General features: G+C 35.5%; 2 protein-coding genes across 2 annotated transcripts in view; one reads left to right on the forward strand and one right to left on the reverse strand.

Annotated features, from left to right (window-relative positions):
* The first annotated feature begins 413 nt into the window (after positions 1-413).
* On the forward strand, positions 414-6416 carry EXOSC8 (exosome component 8). Its single transcript, XM_065896192.1, has 11 exons — positions 414-444; positions 1560-1596; positions 1838-1901; positions 2677-2750; positions 3840-3885; positions 4587-4692; positions 4781-4826; positions 5033-5129; positions 5418-5538; positions 5762-5868; positions 6200-6416. The coding sequence occupies exons 1-11, from the start codon at positions 428-430 to the stop codon at positions 6313-6315; spliced, it is 831 nt and encodes a 276-aa protein (XP_065752264.1). The 5' UTR covers positions 414-427; the 3' UTR covers positions 6316-6416.
* An 88-nt stretch (positions 6417-6504) lies between these two features.
* The window catches only part of SUPT20H (SPT20 homolog, SAGA complex component), a 37071-nt gene continuing 19636 nt past the window's right edge, over positions 6505-23939 (reverse strand). Inside the window, exons 13-24 of the mRNA XM_065895845.1 lie at positions 23670-23827; positions 22142-22168; positions 21550-21582; positions 20863-20980; positions 20203-20305; positions 19911-20069; positions 17894-17963; positions 17186-17340; positions 14855-14910; positions 12854-12970; positions 9092-9197; positions 6505-6817 (exon numbers count right to left, since the gene is read on the reverse strand). Coding sequence (XP_065751917.1) covers positions 6723-6817; positions 9092-9197; positions 12854-12970; positions 14855-14910; positions 17186-17340; positions 17894-17963; positions 19911-20069; positions 20203-20305; positions 20863-20980; positions 21550-21582; positions 22142-22168; positions 23670-23827 — 1197 coding nt within the window. The 3' untranslated portion in view covers positions 6505-6722. The remainder of the gene's footprint in view (positions 6818-9091; positions 9198-12853; positions 12971-14854; positions 14911-17185; positions 17341-17893; positions 17964-19910; positions 20070-20202; positions 20306-20862; positions 20981-21549; positions 21583-22141; positions 22169-23669; positions 23828-23939) is intronic.

Below are 23939 nucleotides of genomic sequence, written 5' to 3' on the forward strand. Positions count from 1 at the left end.
GGAAAAGGACCCTGAAACACTGGAATTATGCTCCACACTCAACACCTGATTCTTTGCTTTATATAAGGTCGGTTTTCTCTGAAACTCTTCAACCACCAGTCTCTAAACAGGCACTCATCACTTCTGTAATAGCCGACTCGTCAAAACGCGTCAAAGTCTAGGAAACCTCGAGGGGCGTCTGGCTAGGGGAAGTCTAAGCAAATGCAGGAGGGAAACCTTCCCCACGCCACCCGCTCCGCCCACTCCACCCAGCCTTCTAGACACCCGGCAGCGGGAGAAGGGCGCAGGCGTCAGTGTTGAAAATGCGAAGCGGGGCCGTAGAGCCGGAGGAAGGGGCGGTGCTACCCAGGCGGCGGCGGCGCGCCCGCAGGCGCAGGCGCGCACATGCGCAGACGCAGACGCGCAGACGCAGACGCGCGGGCGGAAGATGGCTGCCGGATTTAAGTGAGTGTGGGAGGCTGGCGGGCGTGAGTTCGTGCCGTGCCGGTTGGCGGCTCCCGTTACCCGTAATTTTCTCCCCAGGAGACCCCCCCCCCCACACACACACCTGGTTCCCACTTCTTTCCACCACGGAAGCGGGCGGCGAGCGGGAGGGCTGGAGGTGGTCGCAGTGAAAGGAAAGGGGGCCTCTTCCCGTCGGGGAGGCGAGCGCTGGAAGGGGCTGTGTTGAGCTCGCTACCCGCTGAGAGCGCTGTGGCTTGGTGTGTGGTAGACCTGCAGCCCCCGGGGAGCAGTTGTAACCTCGTGAAAAGTGTTCTGTTAGAAGCACCTGCCACGCTGCTCTCCCTCTCCCTTGAAATTTATTTCTAAAAGCGTTGTTACTCGTTCGGAAGGTTTTACTTAAGCGTTTTTGCTGCCGCTCTGGAGAAGCTTGTAGATTTTCGTTTTGAGTCCAGTTTTAAATAAAAGAAATAAGATTGCAAAGGAAACCAATTGTACTGCAACAGTTATCTGTTTGTATAAATTCTAAGTTTATGGTATAATGAGATATACATCTGTTTTAGAATTAACTTTCTTAATTAAGATCTCCTGGGGAGGTTAGTAACTAACTCCTGGAATTTCGAAGTAACGATGAGTCTTACAGGTACCTTTGACAACTCTAAAGTAAAAACGAAAACATTTACTCTCTGTGGTTGTTAAAGTCGCAGGTACGGCTAATATTAATGGTTTATTGCCAACGGTCGTAATTGAAGAGTATGCTAAATTTCAGTCACGGGATAGCGAAAAATATGTAATTTCTTTTTCCTGCCCACCAAGAATCCCTGCTTCAGAGTGAGAGTGATGTTATTTTCACACCTGTATTAATCCTCTTCTAAAGATGCCCTAGGGTTTTGGGCTCCAACCCTATACTTGTTTAAAACAAAATTAAGGACAGCCTTTGAGTATGGTTATTGCAAAGGTATCTAATTTTTATAATTAGCAACACGTGGCAACATAAACGTTAGAATTCATGAAAGAAACTTGGAGATTTCTGCTCCATCACCACACTGTTAAGATTTTTGCCAGTTTCTGGATTATACTGATTTACTAATTTATCTCATTTTTAACATGTGTTTCAGAACTGTGGAACCTCTGGAGTATTACAGAAGATTTTTGGTAAGTAAAGGTGGTTATGTACATTTTTTGCTTTTTGATAATGATATCATGTGCTTTTTTCATAAATACAAATACCATTCATTACATTGCACACCTAAACTGTCATACGACAATTATACCTCAGTTTTTAAAAGACAATTTTCAAGTAATTCAAATTAATTTGAATTAACGAGGTTTAGTGTATTTTCACTGGTGTGTGTAAAATATACACGTAGATGTAATCTACTTTCATATATTTTAGAAAGAGAATTGCCGTCCTGATGGAAGAGAACTTGGTGAATTCAGGACCACAACTGTCAACATAGGTGAGGGTATTTTGAGTTCTAAAATAGAATGTTGAAGTTGCTTCAGTTCTGAAAATAGTTTTTATTTAAAGTAAATTTTTCTTTGCAAAGTTTTTTTAAACTCACTGTCCTCTCAGTTGTTACGCTCATTTTAAATTTTAAAGTAACTGTAAAGTGTTTTCCTGCTTTCCCCCGTTCAAAACTTCTAAGACATGGTTTTCTTACATATCTTACATTTATTAAACCTTCTGTTGCAAACATGGAATCTCCCAATTTTACCTATATGACATTCCCAAGTTTTAGCCTCTGAGCCATTTAAACAGTATGTCAGACAAATTCTACCGTGTCTAAGGGATTTTGTGTCAAGAGATTTAAATCTTTCTAACAGCCCTGTGATTGAACAACAAAGGATTAACTCACTTCAGGGACAATGAACAATCCTTAGACCAGTGCAGCTGACCCTTGAACGACGAGGGTGTTGGGGTGCCGGCCCTCGCACAGTCAGAAATCCAAGCGTAATTTTACAGTTATGGATCGGTGCTTCGTAACCGAGGCTGTGCATCCTCAGACTCAACCGTGGATCGTGTAGCACTGTGGTAATATTTATTGGAAATAATCCTTGTATATAGGTGGAAAGGTGCATTTCAAACCCATGTTGCTCAGGGGTCAACTGTAATTTTAAAAAGACTCAAGAAAGGAATAAATTTTCATAAACAACTTAGATATGTAGCAAGATAGAATCATATGTAGAAGACGAAAACACTTTTTCATTTTGTTTAAATACTTACCTTTTCAGGTTCGATTGGTACTGCAGATGGTTCTTCTTTAGTGAAGCTGGGAAATACTACAGTAATTTGTGGAATTAAAGCGGTAGGTTTACTGCATATATTACTAAGATTTGAGTTACTAAATTAGCTTCATATACTTATTAGATTGTAATACACACCTATAGTTCTGCTGTTGATTAGGCAATAAGGTGTCTGTTTTTTAGTATTTGTTTTCATTTCCCAAGTTTTCACCTTTGAGTTTTAGATAATACAACCCAAGTTTAATGGCTCTTAATTACAATTTATGAACATTCTCAAATGTGCTGAAATGGAACAACTTAAAACAATCCTCACCACCTTTACTTTTTAAAGAATTTGGTTGTAATTTGAGAAATTGAGAGATTTTTGGTGACGTTTTTATTTAGTGATGCCATTTAATCTGTGCAAATGTGTAGAAATTGCTCAAAAGAAAAGCTTGAGGGAATAATAGCTACTATTTACTGAGTATTTGCTATGTTCCAGGCACCTTATGTTAGGTGTTTTACAGAATTATCCAGTTTAATCCTCAGAATAATCATTTGAAGTATTTTTTTCTTCATTTCCTATTTTACATGACATTCAGTAACTTGTCCAGGAACATAAGGCTCCTAAATAGAACTTAGACATGACTGACTCCAAAAGCCTCTGCTTTTTCGACTACACTGAACTCTGAGTTAACCTAAGTTCATTCAATAACTGGCCCAAAGTCTCTCAGCCAAAAGGTGTGGGTCTCACTTTTGAATTAGGTCAGTAATTCTAGGGCTTTTGCTCTTGACCATTATACCATCAATTCCTAAATCTGTCAGTATCACCTGGAGTTTAAATTCAGATTCTTGGCTACTGAATAAGAGAATCTATTTTCTTTCTGTTAGGAAGAGAGGGTGGGACAGAAATCTAAAGAACCCCAAGTAATTTTGATGAGTAGCACTACCATCAGCTGTGCTACTACACTGCCTTCTTGCCTTGCAGAGCTGGTGAGGAGTGGTCCAACGTTCCTAGAGCCCCTGATATACGTTCCCAAGCTCATCTTCCCAGTAGATGCTCATGATGTAGTTAACTAGCTAAGATGGTCTTTGGTAGAGCCTTCCATAACTGACTTCTTCACAATTTTTTAGTAGCTTCTTTCATAGGAAACATTTGTCTGCTTCTGTAGGAATTTGGAGCACCACCAACAGATGCCCCTGATAAAGGATATGTTGGTAAGTTAAATGCCTTCATAAATTTAATACAAATACTTTAAGACAGTTAACACTATTATTATAGTTAAATCTTAGTAGGTGAGTTGAAGAAAATTATTCATAAGCTTCAGACGTCCCTGAAAAGTTTTATGTATGTTTATGTTAGAAGATAGCATAATAGCAAGATACAGAATTTTGTAAATACCTTTTATCAAACTTGTTTGATCATTTTTGGTTTATACATATGTCATCAACCAAGAAAAGATTCTCTTAGGCAAAGGGCTGTAATTGCAAACTTTTCTGTTTCCATAAAGAATTTTCCTTTATACCACTATGTGATTTTTTTTTCCTTAACTTGGACCATCTTTTCTTTATGGTAGGAACCAACATTTTAAAAATGCAGAACAGTTGGTATGAATAGAGGGGCTATTTACTGTTACAGATTGGGGTATTTTGAAATAAACCCAGAAACTTTTGTGAATAATTTAGGATTAAGGCTGTTTCTTAAACACATGCTTTTTTTTTGGCGGGGCGGTTGTGTGGGAAAAAATTTATCTAAGCATAAGATTCTCACAGAGATGAAAAAGAATATAACTGATGTGTTACAATGCTTTCCACTTGGAAAGCCTATCCATGCCTACAGTTGTCTTTGCCATGGATTGATATTATCTTTAAAACTAAACGAGAGGTGCCATTTGGTTCATAGCTGCAGTTTCTTTCAGTTCCTAATGTGGATCTATCACCTCTGTGTTCCTGGAGATTTCGGTCTGGACCTCCTGGAGAAGAGGCCCAGGTGGCCAGCCAGTTCATTGCAGATGTCATTGAAAAGTAGGATCATTATGATAAAATGTGACTATCATTCATTTTAGAGAGTTTTTGAACTTTTATTTACTGTGTTCTGTGTCTTCAAATCAAGTTCACAGGTAATTCAGAAAGAGGACTTGTGTATCTCTCCAGGAAAGGTAAGAGGAATAAAGAAGCTATGAGCTTTTATTAATTCTGAAATGTTTTTTTGTGGGGGAAATTTAATTTTTTTTTTTTTTTAAAGTTTCTGAGCCTTGAAGGTTATCTTGATTGTCTAGCCAAGGGTGTGGTTTGTAAGTAGAAACGAATACCATGTTATAGCAATCAGAAGGCTTTAATTTCCACTTTGTTTAAACTGTTTTAGCTTGCTTGGGTTCTATACTGTGATCTCATTTGCCTCAACCATGATGGAAACATTTTGGATGCTTGCACCTTTGCTTTGTTAGCAGCTTTAAAAAATGGTAAGCAACCTTAGGGAATACTCCTACTTATGTGTCAGAATGTTCCGTTTTGGTAAAATTTCTCAATAAATTTTTAAAGGTTTTTGTTAAGACTTACCTATCATTCATGTGTTTCTAAATTAAAGAAAAACATGTTTGTATCTACTGTATTTGCCTTAATTGTTCTAAGATAAATACTACTTCTGGACAAGTTTAATAGAGGGAAAAGTGAATTAATGAAGCACAGAATGCCTTTTTGTTTCTTTCACTAGAGTGAGAGACTGACTTTACATATTCGCCTTTTTCTAGTACAGTTGCCTGAAGTTACTGTAAATGAAGAAACTGCTTTAGCAGAAGTTAATTTAAAGAAGAAAAGTTATTTGAATATTAGAACTCATCCAATTGCAACTTCCTTTGCTGTGTTTGATGAGTAAGTTAATCAAATGTATTAAAAGGTTGTATATTTAACTGAAGGGAGAACAAAGATTCTTACAAATAGTAGAATTTCAGGTTGCTGTTAACTTTTCTGGTTTTTACCAGTTCTAGATCCTTGCTTAAGCTAAAATGCAGGTAGTGAGTTTAATTTGTACGGTTTTCTAAAATAAAATTTGTCCCATGGGTTGATAATTTATACCTTTTCATTTTTAAAATAGCACTCTGCTTATAGTTGACCCTACTGAAGAGGAGGAAAACCTGGCAACTGGAACCTTAACAGTAGTAATGGACGAGGAAGGCAAGCTATGTTGTCTTCACAAACCAGGCACGCACTTTCTTTCCATTGCAGTACTAAACACGTAGATGAAAACTCAGCATGAGCTTCTTTATGTTAGGGAGGGCCAAATGGAATGTGGGATGTTTTACTGGTTTACGTAATGTAAATCTACTATGTGGTTTCTTTATTACTTCAGATACCTTGCATTTTTATATTGTATGTCAGTGGTTCTTAAACTTCAGGAGGTCTTGTTAAAACATAAACCTGCAAATCTTGAGACCACACCACTGGTTTATATTATTCACTTTTTGGTTTTATGTCAATAACTTGACATGATGTAGATCATGTAAAAATAAGTGTTGGCACAATACTTTTTCAGGTGGAAGTGGACTGACTGGAGCTAAACTTCAAGACTGTATGAGCCGAGCAGTTACAAGACACAAAGAAGTAAAAAAACTGATGGATGAAGTATTTAAGAGTATGAAACCCAAATAAACAACCACCACATTTTCAAAACAGATTTGTAAAAACTGTATTTGTTACACTGTGCACAAACCTTTTATACTAAATAAATATCAAACTACATTCTTCTGAAAGATGTTTCTAGTATTTCTTAGGTCACTTCTGTATTATGTACAGTGAAACCATTTTTAAAAAGCAATGACTTAGGCAAACCCACTCTAATGGTTCGTTAAACCATTTCCCTGTTTTCATTTAAAAATCATAGGGTTGTGCTTCTGTATAAAGTTTGTATATCTAGCAATGTAAAATACTGACACGTTAAAAAACAAAAACGAAGTAGAAACTCAGAATCCTTTTGATTCAATGCTCTTACGTTTTTAAAAAAAAAAAAAAAATGCAAGCCTCAGAATTTTGGAGTGGTTGGCGTGCCTCTCTTCATTTTACTTTTTGACTGGCTGCCTGTATGCCGATGACGATGTAGCTGAGCTGTCTGTGCTGCTGCCATAGCCATTTGATGCTGCAAGAACCGCAACTGCTGCAAAGCAGAGGGGAAAAAAATCAAGTTAGGTTAAAGGTAGGCAGGTATGGAAGATGCTTTTCCTGAGAGTGATGAAAACAACAAAATTGAAAGGGAGAAAGCACCAAGGTAACAAAAAAGGACTATACCACATCAGGACAATGCACAGTCAAACAGCACCAGTGGCACAGAAGCCTGCTGTGGGCTTTAAAAATGGCTCTTGGTAAACTTCAAAAGTATTTCTGTTACTTTGCCTGGCCAGTCTATATTGCAGTAACTCAGCAACTTCAGTTACCATTTTGTTGTATGATAGTTTATAGCAATATAAAACCACCCTGCAAATTAAAGTAAGTCAACTATAATATGCTGACTTCTAGAATAATGGAACAACATTCTTCAAAAACAGGTATGACATTTACAAATAGGAACACTGGTACACTTGCCTTTTTCTGCAGTACAGTATTAAAAAGTTAACCATTGGCACTTAAAACTATTTCAAAATGTACTGAAACCTATAAAAATGTATGTTAATGTGCCACCAGCACTTCAGGAAAGATTTTGAATTAGGAAAAGAGTATGACTTAAATGTACAAAATATTCAGTGCTCCAAGTTCACTGGCTAAAATTGTCAGACTTTTAAATAAAATTTGCTAAATTATTTACCAATTACTGTATAGTCTTAAAAGACAGTAACATAAAACTAAAGTAAGGTATTTTGAAGTACTTTTGGAGCAGAGTATCTTTAAAAATGTAACCAGAGTGAAGTTGCTGGATTACTTGGATCTGTTGCTGCTGCTGTTGAAAGGCAGAGGAGAGCTGGAATCTCTGCTGAGGAAGGCTTTGCTCAGGTCTGTTCTCGGCAGAGCCAAGCTGAGACAACACTACAGAGAGGAGAAGGGGAAAGCAGGCCAGTCAGAAAGTTTGAAGGCTACCAGGGTTAGAAAAGGACAACACAGAAAATGAAATAATAGAAAAGTATCAGTATGATTAATCTTAAGTATCAAATCACAGACATTTCAGAATAAATTTAGTACAGTCTCCTGTTAGTTGAGGGTACCATTGATGATAGAACTTCCTGGACATGGAAGAGAAGGGAAAGCATGTGGGCCAAAGCACTGTATCCCCTCTTTTCTTACATCTCAATGAAATTTGATACTAGTGCTATTTTGTTGAGAAGGCTTTCTAGCAAAACATTGAATACAGTATGTTATTTTAAAATATAACCAATCAGGTAGGAAATGGAGTGGGAGAAATCCAAACTACCATAAGGACAAAACTGGTAGACAAGTGCTAAAAGATGAACGTCAGACTACACTATTAGCAACAAAGGTGGTGAACCTTTTAGAGCTGAGTGAGATCAGGGACAAGTTCAACTCTCACTGCTCAGTTGAGGACATTTCAGACCTGGATCGTTTGAGTGACTCAAAGGTAATTAGTGGCAAGTCGAGCTAGGAACATTCTCATTTTTCAGCCTAGAGTTCTTTCCACTAAATTATACTACAGCTATTTTAGGAAAAAATAGCTTGTGGGGTAAAGTTTATACTAATAAATTTCCATTTGGAAATTCACTGCCTCTAAATTAGAACTTTACATAAATTATTCCAAATTCGGACACGGAATTATACCAGATTCTAAAGGCATCATAGTAAGCCCAATGATAATTCAAAATGTTAACATGTTCACTCATTAATCCTCAAACAGTATCTCAGTTTTCTTATACATGTGGCTTCTTGATTTTAATTAAATGTAGTTATAATTGCTATCTTCAATTGATGAAATGATCCTCATTAAACATACATCTTTGGTGCACCATTTATTACTAGAAGTGGTGAGCAATCATTTAGTCCAATCATTTTTTTACAAGTGTCTTACAGAAGCTAAGCTACTTGACTATTAAGTCCTAATTCATACAACTACAAGCCACTGGAATGAGACAAAAGATTGTGCAATCTGGAAAAATGCAGTCTCAATAACTCAGGGAAACTGAAGAGCTAACAGCTTTAGAAGCTTCCTAGTAAGTTGGGTAACAAATTTTCCCAACAAAATTTAACATGAGGAAAACATTAACTGCTGTTAATACATGTAGGTCAGAGCACTTTAATCAATTATCAAAATAATGAAAAAAATCTGAGTGCCATCAATTAATCCATTTAATAGTTCATACATTAAATACAACTAAACTTTTTCCTTGTAACTGTCTGCACAAGGAAAAGAAATAGTTAAAATGGTGAGATCCCAAATAGATTAGACACTTTAAATAAATTCAACATATTTAGTTATGAAGATACCAACCAGCTGCCTGTGACTGCATATAACTTCCTACTCCAGCAAGGTTGATAACTGCAGTGTGCCGAGCAGATACGGCCTGTTCTTGACTGGTACAACTTTGTTCAGAAGCCTGAATAAAAAAATAATACGTGACTTGTACAAAAATAAAAACAATTTTGGATTGGTGGAATTAGCATTTTACTCCTATATGAAAAAGAAATCAACATTAGTCTAGGTCTTGCAAAAAGAATGGCCTAAGGAAAAGACGTCAAAGGTATTTAGAATTAGCAAGAATAAGCTTATGGTATTTTGAAAGCAAGAAAATAAAACCTAATTTTCAGAATTGATTCTGTATTAAAAATAATTACTAAGGCTTCTATAAAACTTCATCAGAACTTTTTTTTAAATTGAAGTATAGTTGATTTGCAATATTGTTAGTTTCAGGTATAGAGCAAAGTAATTCAGTTGTATATATATATACACACACACACATAATTTTCAATTACTTTCCCTTATAGGTTATTACAAGATATTGAAGGTAGTTCCCTGTGCTATATGTTAAATCCTTGTTGCTTATCGATTTTCTGTATAATAGTCTGTATCTGGTAATCCCATACTCCTAATTTAAGCGCCCCTGCAGCATGGTAACCATATGTCTGTTTTCTATGTCTGTGTCTGTGGGTCTGTTTCTGTTTGGTATATAGATTGGTTTGTATTATTTTTTAGATTCAACATATAAGTGCCATCATATAACATTAGTCTTGCTCTTAGTTCGCTTAGTTTGATATTCTCTAGGTCTATCCACATTGCCGTAAATGGCAGTATTTCATTCTTTCTATGGCTAATATTCCACTGTATATATATATATACACCACATCTTCTTAAGCCAATCATCTGTTGATGGTACTTGGGTTGTTCCTGTCTTGGCTATTATAAACAGTGCTGCTATGAACATGGGGGTGGCATGTATCTTTTCAAATAAGAGTATGAACATGGGGGTGGCATGTATCTTTTCAAATAAGAGTTTTCATCTTTTCTGGATATATACCCAGGAATGGGAATGCTGGATCATATGGCAGCTTGGGTTTTAGGTTTTTTTTTTTGCAATACGCGGGCCTCTCGATGTTGGGGCCTCTCCCGTTGCGGAGCACAGGCTCTGGACGCGCAGGCTCAGCGGCCATGGCTCACGGGCCTAGCCGTTCCGCGGCATGTGGGATCTTCCCAGACGGGGGCATGAACCCGTGTCCCCTGTATCGGCAGGCGGACTCTCAACCACTGCGCCACCAGGGAAGCCCGGGTTTTAGTTTTTAAAGGAACCTCCATACTGTTCTCCATAGTGGCTGCGCCAATTTACATTTCCACCAGCAGTGCAAGAGGACTTCCCTTTTCATCTATTTAGGCCTGCCCATTTTTTGATAGGGCTGTTTGTTTTTTTCAATACTGCTTCTATAAAGCTTCATCAGAACAAGTTTTTAAAGCTTAAAACACTGTTTGCAACATAGTACTAGAACTTCTAGTGAGCACATTCAAGAAAAGGAAACAAAAAGGCATATAAATTAAAAAGAAAAAATACCTGCCCTTATTTGCAAATGGCATTGATTATCTAGGAAAAAAACACCCTAACGAACCTACAAAAAAACTTCTAGAACAAATAAGTGAGGTCAGTAAGATTGTAGAACACAAGATCAACATACAAAAACCAATTCTGTATACTAGCAATGAACATGTAGAAAACGAAATTAAAAACAATACCATTAACAATTTCCCAAGAATGGGAAAAAAAAGGAAGGAAGGGAGGGAGGGAGGGAGAAAGGAAGGAAGGAAGGGAGGAAGGAAGGGAAAGAAAGAGAAAGAAAGAAGGAAAGAAACTTAGGTGTAAATCTATGAAACATATAGGTTTTGTATGCTGAAAACTAGCTGATTTTAGCCTAGAGACACACTGTGTTCATGGACTAGAAAACTCATAGTAAACATGCTAAGCCTTTCCCAAAATGACCTTTAGGTTTAACTCAATTCCTTTAAAAATCCCAGCAAAGTCTTCTGTAGATATAGATAAGATGATTCTAAAATTCATAAGGAAAGGCAAAGGATCTAGAACAGCTAAAGAATTTTGAAAAAGGATAACATGGGAAGAATCACTGTGTCTGATTTTAAGACTTACTATATGTATGTGTATGTGTGTATATATATATGTGTGTGTGTATATATATAGTCTACAGCGATCACAACAGTATGGTACTAACAGAGTGACAGATATTAATACATAGATGGGTGAAACAGAGTAGAGAATACAGAAATAGAGCCACACAAACACAGCCAACTGATCTTTGACAAAGGTGCAAAAGTAATTCAGTTGAGGAGGATGGCTTTTCTAACAAATGGTGCTGGAGCAAATGGACATCCATATCCCCCCATAAAATGAACCTGGACCAGTCTCATACCTTTTATAAAAATCAACTGAAAATGGATCATAGAATTAAATGGAAACTATGAAAAAAAAACTTTGGGGCCTAGGGCTGGTGAGGAGTTCTCAGACTTAATACCTAAAGCACAATTCATTAAAAAAAAAAAAAAAAAGATAACTCAGACTTCCATCAAAAGATGGAAGCAATCCAAATGTCCATTGATGGATAAATGGATAAACAAAACGTGATATATAAATACAATGAAATACTATTCAGCCTTAAAAAGGAATTTCTGACACATGCTACAACATGGATGAACCTTTTGGGTATTATGCTAAATTAAACAGGTCAGTCACAAATAGACAAATACTGTATAATTTCACTTATATGAGGTGCCTGGAGTGGTCAAACTCACAGAAACAGAAAGTTGGCTAGAAGAGGGGGGAAATAAGGAGTTGTTTAATGGGTATAGAGTTTCACTTTTGCAAGATGAAGAAGTTCTGGAGACTGGCTGCACAACAATATGAATATACTTAATGCTACTCAACTGCATATTTAGAAATGGTTAAGACGGTAAATTTTATGTTACAGTATTTTACAATTTTGTAAAGAAAGTGCAAATCAAGAATTTTATATCCAGCCAAGTAATCCTTTATGTGTTAATAAAGAAAAATAGTTTTAAATGTGCCTTTCCTGAGAAATCTAATAGAGGATGAGCATTATCCAATCAAGATTTGACTGGGGAATCTTTGGTGGAAGGACTGATAGTGAACACTACATATATTTAATTATGAACTAAGAGAAACGATGAGGGTGGGACTCAGCAATCAGTAATTTTTAGTTTCCCAGATGATTCCGAAGTGCAGCAAAGGTTCAGAAAAATCTGAAGTTCCTTCTATTACTTTAATTTACTGTAGTTCTTGTTCAATTTCATTTTGTTTGGCAATATACAAAGTATTTGTTTTTGTCTATCTTCGCTCTGTTTTATGCTTCAAGATAAAAAGAACATCTGTATTCTAATAGAGACAAAATACTATCAAAAGAAGGATGATGATGGGGTAGAAAATACATGGCCTATAGAGGCAGAAAGACTTGGACTTGAATCCCTGCTCTGCCACTCGATGTATGGTTGTGAGCAAGTTAGTCACCTGAATCTATTTCAGACTATGCAAGATGGAAGTGACACATCTATTCAAGTATGGCGGTTGTGAGAATTAGAAATAGGCACCCAATAACTGATAGCTGCTACTGTTAATGAAGAAAAACCGCACATGAAAAGTTGGTTCAAACAATCTAAATAAAAACACTTGAAATATGCTTGGCATATACCAAAAGTTATAATTCTATGATACAAAGCATATAGAAGGTAGAAAGGACATACCTGCTCCCCTGGCTGTTGAGGAACAGAAGTTGTGGGCTGCTGAGGTTGCTGTGGTGTAAACTGAGAAAGCTGCTGCTGCTGCTGCAGTGTGTTAAAAATGAGCGAGCCACCTGGAAGCTATTAAGTAAGCAAGAATTAATTAGCCGATTTCAGATTAAATTTCTTTATTCTACAAACATTTCTGGAGCATTCACTATGTGTCAGGCATTCTTCCAGGGACTGAGGAAATAGGTGAACAAAAATGGAAACAAAACAAGATTCCTGCCCTTTAAAAAAAGGAACAATCGCTTTAAACACAATTTTTAAGTGCTGTTACTTTGGCTCTCAAATATGTTAGTAATCTCCAATGTAAGTCTTTCTGCTTCAAGTTAATAGTTAGCTATCCAAATATACATACTGCTTTTATTTAACTCCTTTTATACATCAACACAAAACAGCATTAAATGCATTTGGAAGTATAAACAAGAAGCTAGTGATAATCAGATATATATTAAGAAAACTTGTCTCCCTAAATTTGGTCTAGCTTTGCCCTAAACCAGAAATGCATGGATTTTTATATAACATAGCTAGGAATTCCAAAGCTGAAAAGAAAATGCATTAGATGTCCATATTTAGTTTGGAGACATTACTTGCTCTGTCATTCTGAATAAATTAATTAAAAAAAAAACTTTTAAAAAAGCATCATCCAGAAAACTCCACACTACAAACTAAAACTATGCATTCCAAATGCATCAGGAAACAAATGGTTTATCCATTTTATTCTACAGGAGTTTAAGTTAAAAGCACTTTGAAGTTTTGTGGGAAAGTCCAAGCAAATATCAAATACAGAACTCTTAGGTCTTTATAGTCAAAAAAGGTGTCTCAGGTCAAAAGCTCTATACACAGCATAGCTCACTGTTAGGTAAACCTGGACAAAGCACAGGTCAAATGTTCCTTCCTCAATTAGGTAGACAGTAATAAATGTTGCAAAATATAATTTATAAGGTGGCTTTGCCCTTAATCCTTATTATCAGTGCTATTAAGGAATCCCACTCCTCAACACTGAGACTGATCCTTGTAGAAATTCCTACAGCAAAATGCAGGAAAGTCGGCTAAATAAACCAATGTGTCCATAACACAATTAGATCATTCTGCAATTAGTCTGTAAATACTGACACTGTTTGCATATTGTGACAGGAAATAAGTTTTAAGATTTAGTTCTAAATGTATTTCCTGATTTATTACTTCTGAATATCAGGTTGGGTTGATCTGTTTGTTATTTCCCAATAATCCATAGCTCTGCCATTCTTTGTCTCCAAGTCTTTATATTTATGTCTACCTTTTCTAAAAATTCTCTGTAGATAATCCCATCCATTTTCCAACCTACTAGCTTAATACTGAACTCCATCCTTAAAGGACCTAGCATAACACTCAGAATATTATAAGTTCACAACATGTACTAAATTCTTTACCTACAATCTCTCTTTATATGTTAACATTGATAAAATGTGTTAAGAAAAGCCTCACTACTAGACACAAACTGTAATCTAACAAACATTTATTGACTGACTACTAGGTGCCTGGCACTGTGCCACGAAGTCACATTCTCCTCAGGAAAAGAAGACACATACCTAATTTAAAAAATTTCTATTCACACAGAAAATCAACTATAAGCAAACAGCAATACCTACATGCATACATAAAAAGTCTGTTGAGAAATTATTTCTAAGTATACCTGCTGCTACTATTGTAGGCAAGTTATTTTCCTTGGCAGTTGTCAACTCTCCCCTCTGGAACTAGTTCTTGATTTGGCAGTGGTGCCAGAGCCGATGAAAGTGCAGTACATAGGATACCAATTCTTTCCCCTTATCTACTTGAACATGCAAAGGTAACCACACCCTTAGAAGATTCTGGACAACCTCAAAACTTCAAATGCTGGTATGTACAAACTTACATGGTTAAAAGCAAACAAACAAACAAAAACTATAAAAACTTTAATAAAAAGCAGTGTTTCAGGTTTACCTGGAGTAGGTTTAAGGGCCTGAGACTTGAAGTATTTTTTAAACCAAATGGAACACCTATTAAATAAAACTCATGGTTAAAACAGGGAATTAAAACTTTATTATACTTGAAAGTATTTTATACTTTAGTATATAAAAATATAATACTTTAAGTACTTCCTGCACAGATGTGCTTATTTTCTATACTTTAAAAATTTCTTGTAAGCAAAAACCCCCCTATTTTCATCAATACCAAAGATGTGAGCACCAGATGTACACTATAATCTGTATTTCAGAAACTGAGACTTCTTTGTAACTATTTTGACTGTTGGTTGGAAAAGTAATCTAGCAGTATGCAAACACCATAAATATAATAAAACTATCACTGTTGTGCGAATACATTTCAGGGACTGGCATCTATTTATATTCCTCAGTGCTAAACAGCATATGATGATAACCCTATCTCTGAGAAGCAGTGTGCCCTGTGCCATTTTTGAAAGTACAAATGCTAATATTAATAATGCTAAAGAACGCTGCTGAATTTTGTGTGTAAGGATCAAGCTGAAAGTCAGGAAACGATGCTCTGTTAATTCTGAACTTATTCCCCAAAATCTGTGACACAACATGGAGCACATCGTAAAACAGGGGTTGGCAAACTCTTCCAGTAGGCTTTATGGGCCATACAGAGACTCTCATATACTCTTTCTCTTTTTTTTAAAAAAACAAACTTTAAAAAATGTAAAACTATTCTTGCTTAAATGTGGGTTATAGTTTGCTGATCCCAGTCTCAAAGTATGTATTGTATATATTTTCCTCACTAAGTATACCAATTCGAACACTAGTTAAAAATGTATATAGTCCTCTAAGCAGATAATTGTACTAAAAAAGATACAGAGCAAATAATGCACAGATGACAGTATGAAAGTCTTGTATAAGAAATGGAAAATGCATAATCAGATAAAAATGTGACAATACTGATATTCCCTCCAGGATTCTCATGAAAAAAAAAAAAAAAAAGACATAACTCCCTTTAAAGGTGGATGACATCTGTATAATGCTTTATAGCTTTCTAAAGGCACTTTCATATCACTTCATTTATTTCTCATAAGTACCAAATGAATTTAGAAATTTTCACTCCCATTTTAGAACAGATGAAACTCAGGCTAAGGTGGAAAAATTAAGTGAACGCTTTCAGACCCCACAGTTAGCATTTGGAGCCACAAGTAACTGGTAGAATTATATGTAAATATAAAATCCTAAATTCAACACTGATTCCATTTCCAGGGCTTCTGTCACTAGAGCATATTTATACATATTAAAATAAGAATATGAGCTAGAAGTAGAAAATCACAGCAATATATTAACATGTTTAAATTATATTCTTTGGGTTTTCTTTCTCTTAACTCATAGAAAGTTTCAGGTAAGTTCTTCTTACTATGCTGAGTTTACTTTTCCTGTTAATTTTTTTCTCAGTAGTAAGAAATCGAACTGTTCTGAGATATAATACATTCTCTCAAAGAGCATTAAAAAATGGCACAAGTCAGGACTTCCCAGGTGGCGCAGTGGTTAAGATTCCGCGCCTGGGTTCAATCCCTGGTCCGGGAACTAGATCCCACATGCATGCTTCAACTAAGAGTTTGCATGCCAGAACTAAGGGGCCCGCCTGCTGCAACCAAATAATTAGTAAATTAAAAAAAAAAAGCACAAGTTGTTAAAACTCTTTTTCAGTGTATGTAATTATAATTATCACTACTACTGCAAGAAAACCACTACTAATGACGACGACAGCAAGTATTTTTGAATGTTTATCACATCTCAGGCATAGTTTAAGCATCTCGTCTGTATTTATTCATTCAGTCCTCACAACTCTGAGGTAAAGTGTTATTACTACCCGCATTTATGAAGAAAGTGAGGCGCAGAGGTAACTCTGTCTTGATCACACAGAGTAAGCTGCACAAGCAGGATTCACACCAGGCAGTCTGGCTCCAGAACTGAGGCTTTTAAATGCCACGCTGTGTTGCTTTTCTTGCTCGTATATATGGTTTTCAAAATACATTTCTTTTACCTGGGACAGGACTACACTGACAATTATAAAAGTTACTTTTACAATAATCTTTGGAAGGTAAAGATAAAATTTGCAGAGACTTACAGGCTTACCAAGTTTCCTCACAGAGAAGTTCATAGCTAGATGGGTTTTTAATTCAAATACCAGAACTCTTAGAGCTTTTGCAAGGAAATACTTCCGACATAATACTTCATAAAATAAGGATGTTAAACAATATAATTAAAATGGCATTTTTACATAAGCATGGACTGTAATTTTATTAGAGGTTATTATTTCTAATATTCTGACCTGCTTGAGAAGCTGCCTGCATTGCACTGGGCAATGCATTTGGTAGCAGACCTCCTGAGGGTAGAAGGCCACTCAAGTTTATTCCTGCAGGAGTTATGGCACCAGTGTTGCAGCCCAGCATAGGGTTTGAACCACTCATCAAAGCTTGAGCTCCACTGCAGGAGAATAAGACAGAGCATTAATCTAGCACTATAGAAGGGAAAATCAGCCACATAATTCCTTGGATTAAAAAACAAACCACTAAACAAACACAGATATTTCTGTCTCAAATGTCAATTTGGAGGCTTAGTTTCATTTTTTTGCTAGAAAGTGACAGCAAGGTTGGCAAAAATTAAGTACTGTATATTTATCAATTAAGTACTATATATTTATCAAGTACTGTATATTTAGTGAATATTTATCAAGTACTATATATTTAAAATATAATTTGGAAGAGTAATGTCCTAATCAATGGATTAAAAGATGGTAAAACAGAGGATAAACAGGAAAATCTAAGCCACTGTCAATGTGTAGTAGTATCATGAGTGCATGTAATAGATTGATCACCTAAAATTAAAACATACTTGTTGAGATAGCTTCTATCCACATAGAAACTATTTTCTTTCAATTTCAATAATATGCAATTTGTTCTTAATTTCACAAGTAAGAATTTCTTTAGATTGCTTACAGTATCTTAAAAAAAAAATCAGGGCATCAATGCAAACTTACCAAACAGAGCCCACTACATTGATGAAGTTAAGTCCAGCAGAGTTTGCCATGACTTGGGTGGCCGTGGTTCCTGTAGTTATAGATGTTACCATGGTGGAAAGAGGAATGGTCGTTACAGGCATTGCCTGGCTCAGAGACCTTTGCTGCTGAGCAAACTGAGTTAACAAAGTGGGCTGAGGGGTGAAGCCTGAATCTTGGGGAGTAGGGGTAGCTGAAGGGGTAATAGGAGTTGAGCTCTGAGCATCAGGAGGGTGTGGGGTCGATGAAGGGGTTGGTGTAGGAGTAGATGGCTTAGGAGTTCCAGATCCTGCTCATTGAGAAAAATAAAAATTGCTAGTTTGTTATAAATGGCCAGTCCTTTTTAAAATAAGGTTAATGGAATCTTATTTAGCACTGACAATTTGTTCCAGTTTTTTTTTTAAAGCAGTTAACTGCAAGTGTTAATTTCTACACATGATACATGAGTGTTGCTACACTCAATTACAATTAAGGATGCAGTATATCACCTACAAATCCCATCAGAGATGCTATTACAGTAACAGTAAAAATATACATTTGTATTCTACCACAATACCCATTTAAATGTTAGTTTCCTACATGCTACCTTTGGTCTATAAAGTTTAAAAGGACTTCAAATTAATTTTTGTTATTTACGATTTCACTAATTTAGGACTTCACTTAGAAATATTGCTTATTTTCTGTTAACAGTCTGAGATAAACTCTGAACATATTTAATAAATTACATATGATTAACAATCATATTTGGCACCTAGATATACATATTTAATTCCTAACACATCAAGTTTATCCTCACAAATTTTACAAAACACAGTAATGAAGCAAATATTTGAGAGATAATACTGCATCTTTAACAGTAACTGTGTACTTCTGTTTAAATGTAGAATGTATAGAAAATCTGTTGTGAATGAAGTATGCACAGTTTATCAACTTTTTTTAAAAAAAACAAAAACAAAAAACAAAAACCAGAAAAATAAAACCAAAAGCTCTTGAGGTGTTTTCTTTTTTAGCTTTCATGTCCTGCAGAAAGAAAGGAAAGAAATGTGAATGTCCAGAAGCTGTCACTCAACCCTTACTTAAAGTAACAACTGTGTGCAGTAGATTAACATAATCCATACCCACAACATAAGAAGTGTGAATAAGACTTTCAGGAAATTTATAAATTTTTCTTTGTGCAAAACAAGAAGGCAGAAAAATTACACCTTTTGAGCTATCAAGATGAAGATGTTTACATCTAATGCAAAGACCACCCTGTCACTGTGCAGTGTACTAAAACTTTCAGCACACATTAGTTATTTATTAAAAAATCTAAAAAACTGGAATGCTTTTTGCAAGTTGGTACCTAAATATCTCAGATATTTACTAATTTGAAGAAATTCTCCCAAACTAACGCTAGAATTCTTGAACAACTCTTGATGTTAAAAAAAAAAAGTATTCAGTAGTAAAAATTACATTTTAATATCTTCAGATGCTTTATGATCATCCCACATTTTACTAACTGATAACAATTTGTAAGAGTGTAAGAGTGTTATTGAAAAATCGGCTTTCAGTTTACTGTATCACCACCTTGGAACTAGTTGGCTTCTTACATTTACAAAGATAAGACTGCAGCAACAACTCTTATGACTTTTTTTCCATATCAGCTGCATAGTTTACATAAAATGTAAAATGCCCAAGGGTACACTGGAGTAAAAAATAATTTGGACTCATTGCCACGTTTAACTACCACATTATTTTTTTCAGGAGATGTGTAGGTTGCAAGTCTATAAGAAAGGTATACACGAGGTGCATACATAAATACAGAAAAACAAATACAATTACAATAAACATGTAATACATACAGTCAACAAGAGATTGGCATGAAGCTTCTCAAAAAATTACATTTTGGGTAGACAGTACATTCAGATTTCACTATTTCACTGGTCAAAAAGAGCCATCTTAAGAAACACTAATGCAAAAGCTTACGAAGAGTTAATGAAGAATTTAAGTTATGACTCACTTTGTGATGAACTGGCAGGTGACAGGGCAGCTGGAGAAAGCATGCTAACTTGATTGAGATCCATGGATGACTTCCGAGAAAGACTTGGTGGCTTAGAAGCAGGAGGAGGAGTTGGAGATTTAAGAAAGCTGCTGACCTGCTGTGGTGTAAAATAGTTACCTAGAAGAAAAATATACATGTTGTTTCCTAGATTTACAATTTAAAATTCTGAGTAAATCAAAATATGAGTAAATGGATTACGATCATCTGTTGTTTCTTACTCTAGATTACAAAAAACTAAGGAATGTAATACCTGAGGAACTATTTCCTGAGCTTGAGGGAAGTTTGATGGGTGGAGGTCGATGTTTTACTCCCTTCCCCAATACTGAAGACTGAACTGACAGGGTCTCGGGCTGCTAAGACAGTGACATTAAGCATACTCATTAAAATTAAGGTCAAATCAGAAATTCACAAATTAGTAACACTATTATAACTCCTGGATGAAAACACGGTTTAAAAAACTGCAATGTACATTTAATGTTTATAGATTGGGTATTAGAGGTGTTTCAAAAAAATGTAATTCCACATAAGGAGATCCATGAGATAACTTACAGTATACACAGGATGAAGGAAAGATTTCTGAGTAATAAGGTAGGGAGAAAGTTTGAGGGAGAAGAGCAGAGTAAGATGACAGCAAAGCTTCACCCTTAAATCGTCTCCAGAAAAATAGTAACTGTTGACGCCAGGTGGGTGATCAGTATACACAGATGTTCATTACACTTTTTGCTCTACCTCTGTGTACATTTGAAAGTTTCCATCATAAAAAGTTAAGTAATAAAAAGAAAATCAAAAGTAAAAACAAAACTAAACAATACCCCTATCCCTCATAAAACAGTCCTTTACATTTCTCAGATTCCTTGAGAACAATTAGGCAGAAAAAAGTAACAGCACAAAAAAAGCTAAGCAAACACACTTCTGTTTCCTTCCCTGGAGAAGGCTGACTCAAGCTCGCTGAGCCACTGGAGCTATGCGACATCTTCACTGGACACTTGGCTTCGTTCTGGACCAGTTCCTGGTACTGACTGACTACTCTGAAATATTAGGGGGAAAACAGGTAATGATTAGCTAACTATTTTAAACATAAATTTACTACATAGGAAATGAATAGTAACTGTTAATGAAACAAGTTCTATCAAAAATAACACAAAAATTAAAATTAGACAACTTATCTTTGATAAAAGCACATTCTTTGATAAAAGCACATTCTTCTAATATTTTCAATGACAAGCTAATGCTGAAAACATTTTGCTAATTAACAATCTAAAGATACTTGCTGTATCTTGTCTCTAATACAGAAATTACAGGGATTATTTCACCAATAAGTAGCCAAAAGAACTACCCATTGAGTCTCACTTATAGTCTGATTAAATTGTTACCTAGAAATCATTTTCCTTAGCTACTGTAGATATATCTGAGTTCTCTTATTTAAGATAAAGCTACATTTTAAACATTATCCTTTTAGTTGTTATTTTCCTAATTCTATTTAAAAATCCTAGTAATACCTAGGCATAATTAAAATCAAAGCTTTGACTTCGAATGGAGTAGTCTCTACCCTACAAGAATCCATCCAGATCACAAATAAAGATGCAAATATTTTTACCTCTCAGCATCAGTCTTTGATCCAATAATGAACCTAAATTGTTTTTTAAAAAAGAAAAGTATTAGATAGACTTGTTTTAAGGAGCCCTGAGATTACTTTTGAAGACTTCCATATTTTAGTGACAGTAATTTTATAAACTGAATTAAAATCTACCAAGATATCATGAAAACACAAATTTTAAAATACATTAAAAAATAGGAAGCAATGACCAAGTTCTGCATGCATTACAAAATAATTCTGTGAATAAGTTGGCTGACTTAATTTAAAGATTTACTTTGGCAGAAAACCTATGTTTCAAAACAAAATCTGCGCTGAAAGTTACCAAGTGCTATACACCCTCACAAGTGTCTGTCCTACAGCAATATTCACTGAACTACCATGTACAAGGCCTTGGGCCTTCCTCTCACTTTAACCTTTGATTTTGGAAGACATTATTAATGTCTATATAGCAGGCCCTTAGAATATATTTTAGACAAGGAAGATGGTTTATCGCCAATTTAAATAAAAAGTCTTTATCAAGTCTTAAAAGAGTTTGACATTTATATGATTTCTTAACGTATTAAAATAGTGAGTTTGTTTATTTTTTAATTACCAATTGGAATGATCATCTGTGGAGAAGCTGAAATATAAAATGTAAAAAAAAAAGAAAAAACTTGGTTAATGCAGCTCAGACTTTGACTTCATAGCTATTAAATCAAGTAATTTATGAATATGGGAGAAGGACTAGAAGGTAATAAACCATGCAGCATTTCTGCAGCAACGTCCCAATGTAAAAGGCAAAAAATTCAATTCTCTTCTTGTCAAACAAATCTAATCAGTTGGCCTTTTGAACAATTTTTTTTTTTTAATGAGAGAACATATGCCCTTGTGTTTGAGAAAAGTTAGTAACTATTTAAAATGACCAACGTGTATCTTTAAAGGGAAGACTACAAAATACAGCTAATCGAAATATCTGATTTTTCTACTTAGCATACAAAAATAAAAACTGCTAATGTGAAAAAATAAGTTGAGGATTGATTCCCTGACTGCTGTTTCCTCCCATTGACTTTTACTTAGGTATTGGTGAGGTTACTCTTTAAAATCCATTTTTCTGCCATAGTTTCAATTAGTATTTTGTAAGGATTTAACATAGAGCTGGCCCCTACTTTTTTCTGCTGAGGTTCTCTTTATTTTTCCTTCTTTTCAAAACAGCATCGACTTGATTAAAAAGCAGAACTAATAATAAAACTAACAAGGAAAACAAAACTAAATACTGGTACCTTGTAGTAAATACATGTAGCCCGTAAGTTTAGGAATATCAACTTCAGTTGGCTCTCTATATTTGCAGATTCTGCATCCCCAGATTCAACCACCATGGAATGAAAATACTTGGGGGGAAAATATTCCAGAAAAGTCCCAAAAAGCAAAACTTGAATTTGCCACGGGCTGGCAACTATTTACGTAACATTTAAATTGTATTTATTACTTATTTACATAGCATTTACACTGTATTAGGTATTGTAAGCAACCCAGATAAAGTACATGGGAGGGATGTACAGAGGTTGCAAATACTACACCATTTTGATATGAGACTTGAGCATCTGCAGATTTTGGTATCCAAGGGGATCCTGGAACCAATCCCCTGTGGATTCCAAGGGACAACTATATATGTACTTCTAGAGCCAGTAACTACATTAAGCACTGAGTCTGTGTCCTTACAGGCAGTGCTGAAATATCAAGCATTTTTTACAGCTTTTACATTTAATTTACAGTAAACTTGCTTCCCATTTAAACAAATTATTGCCCGGAAGCACTTGATGCTCACAGAGAGGTAAAAGTCATAAGTGGCAACACATAAATATACCAAGAGGGATATGACGGGCATATCTTTCAAAGCAAATATAAGAAGAATTTACAGCACAGGTTTTTTTGGTTTTGTTTTTTAAAGAAATTATTATTTTAAAGAACTCTTGGACAGCAAGGTAACTACAATTTAAGTTTACTTAGGTCTGCTGCCAAAGCTAACTGGAGTATTTAACTAACAAAACAGGGAAACTTTTATTCATTAATAGTTCATCAGTAGTTGCTAAATACATTCTGATGGCTTATTTTGTCAACTGCCTGTATTTAACAGAACTCACTGGGATGGAGACATCTGACTGTCACTCTCTTCATCTTCTTTACATGGCTGTATTTTACCATAGTAAAGTGGATCACCAAGTGACTGCAAAATGGTCAGCTTTGTTTTCTGATATGGATTACCAGCTTCACATTCAAATATATAGTCATCTTTTACATCCTGAAAAAGACCGAGCATCCCAAATAAATACCTTCTCCAGTAAATACATGGTCAGAATTAACACAAATCAGGAGTAAATGACACAGTAACTTACATCTTGCAATAAAAGGAC

The sequence above is a fragment of the Phocoena phocoena genome, chromosome 18 (assembly GCF_963924675.1).
Source record: "Phocoena phocoena chromosome 18, mPhoPho1.1, whole genome shotgun sequence".
In the NCBI taxonomy this organism is placed as follows: domain Eukaryota; kingdom Metazoa; phylum Chordata; class Mammalia; order Artiodactyla; family Phocoenidae; genus Phocoena; species Phocoena phocoena.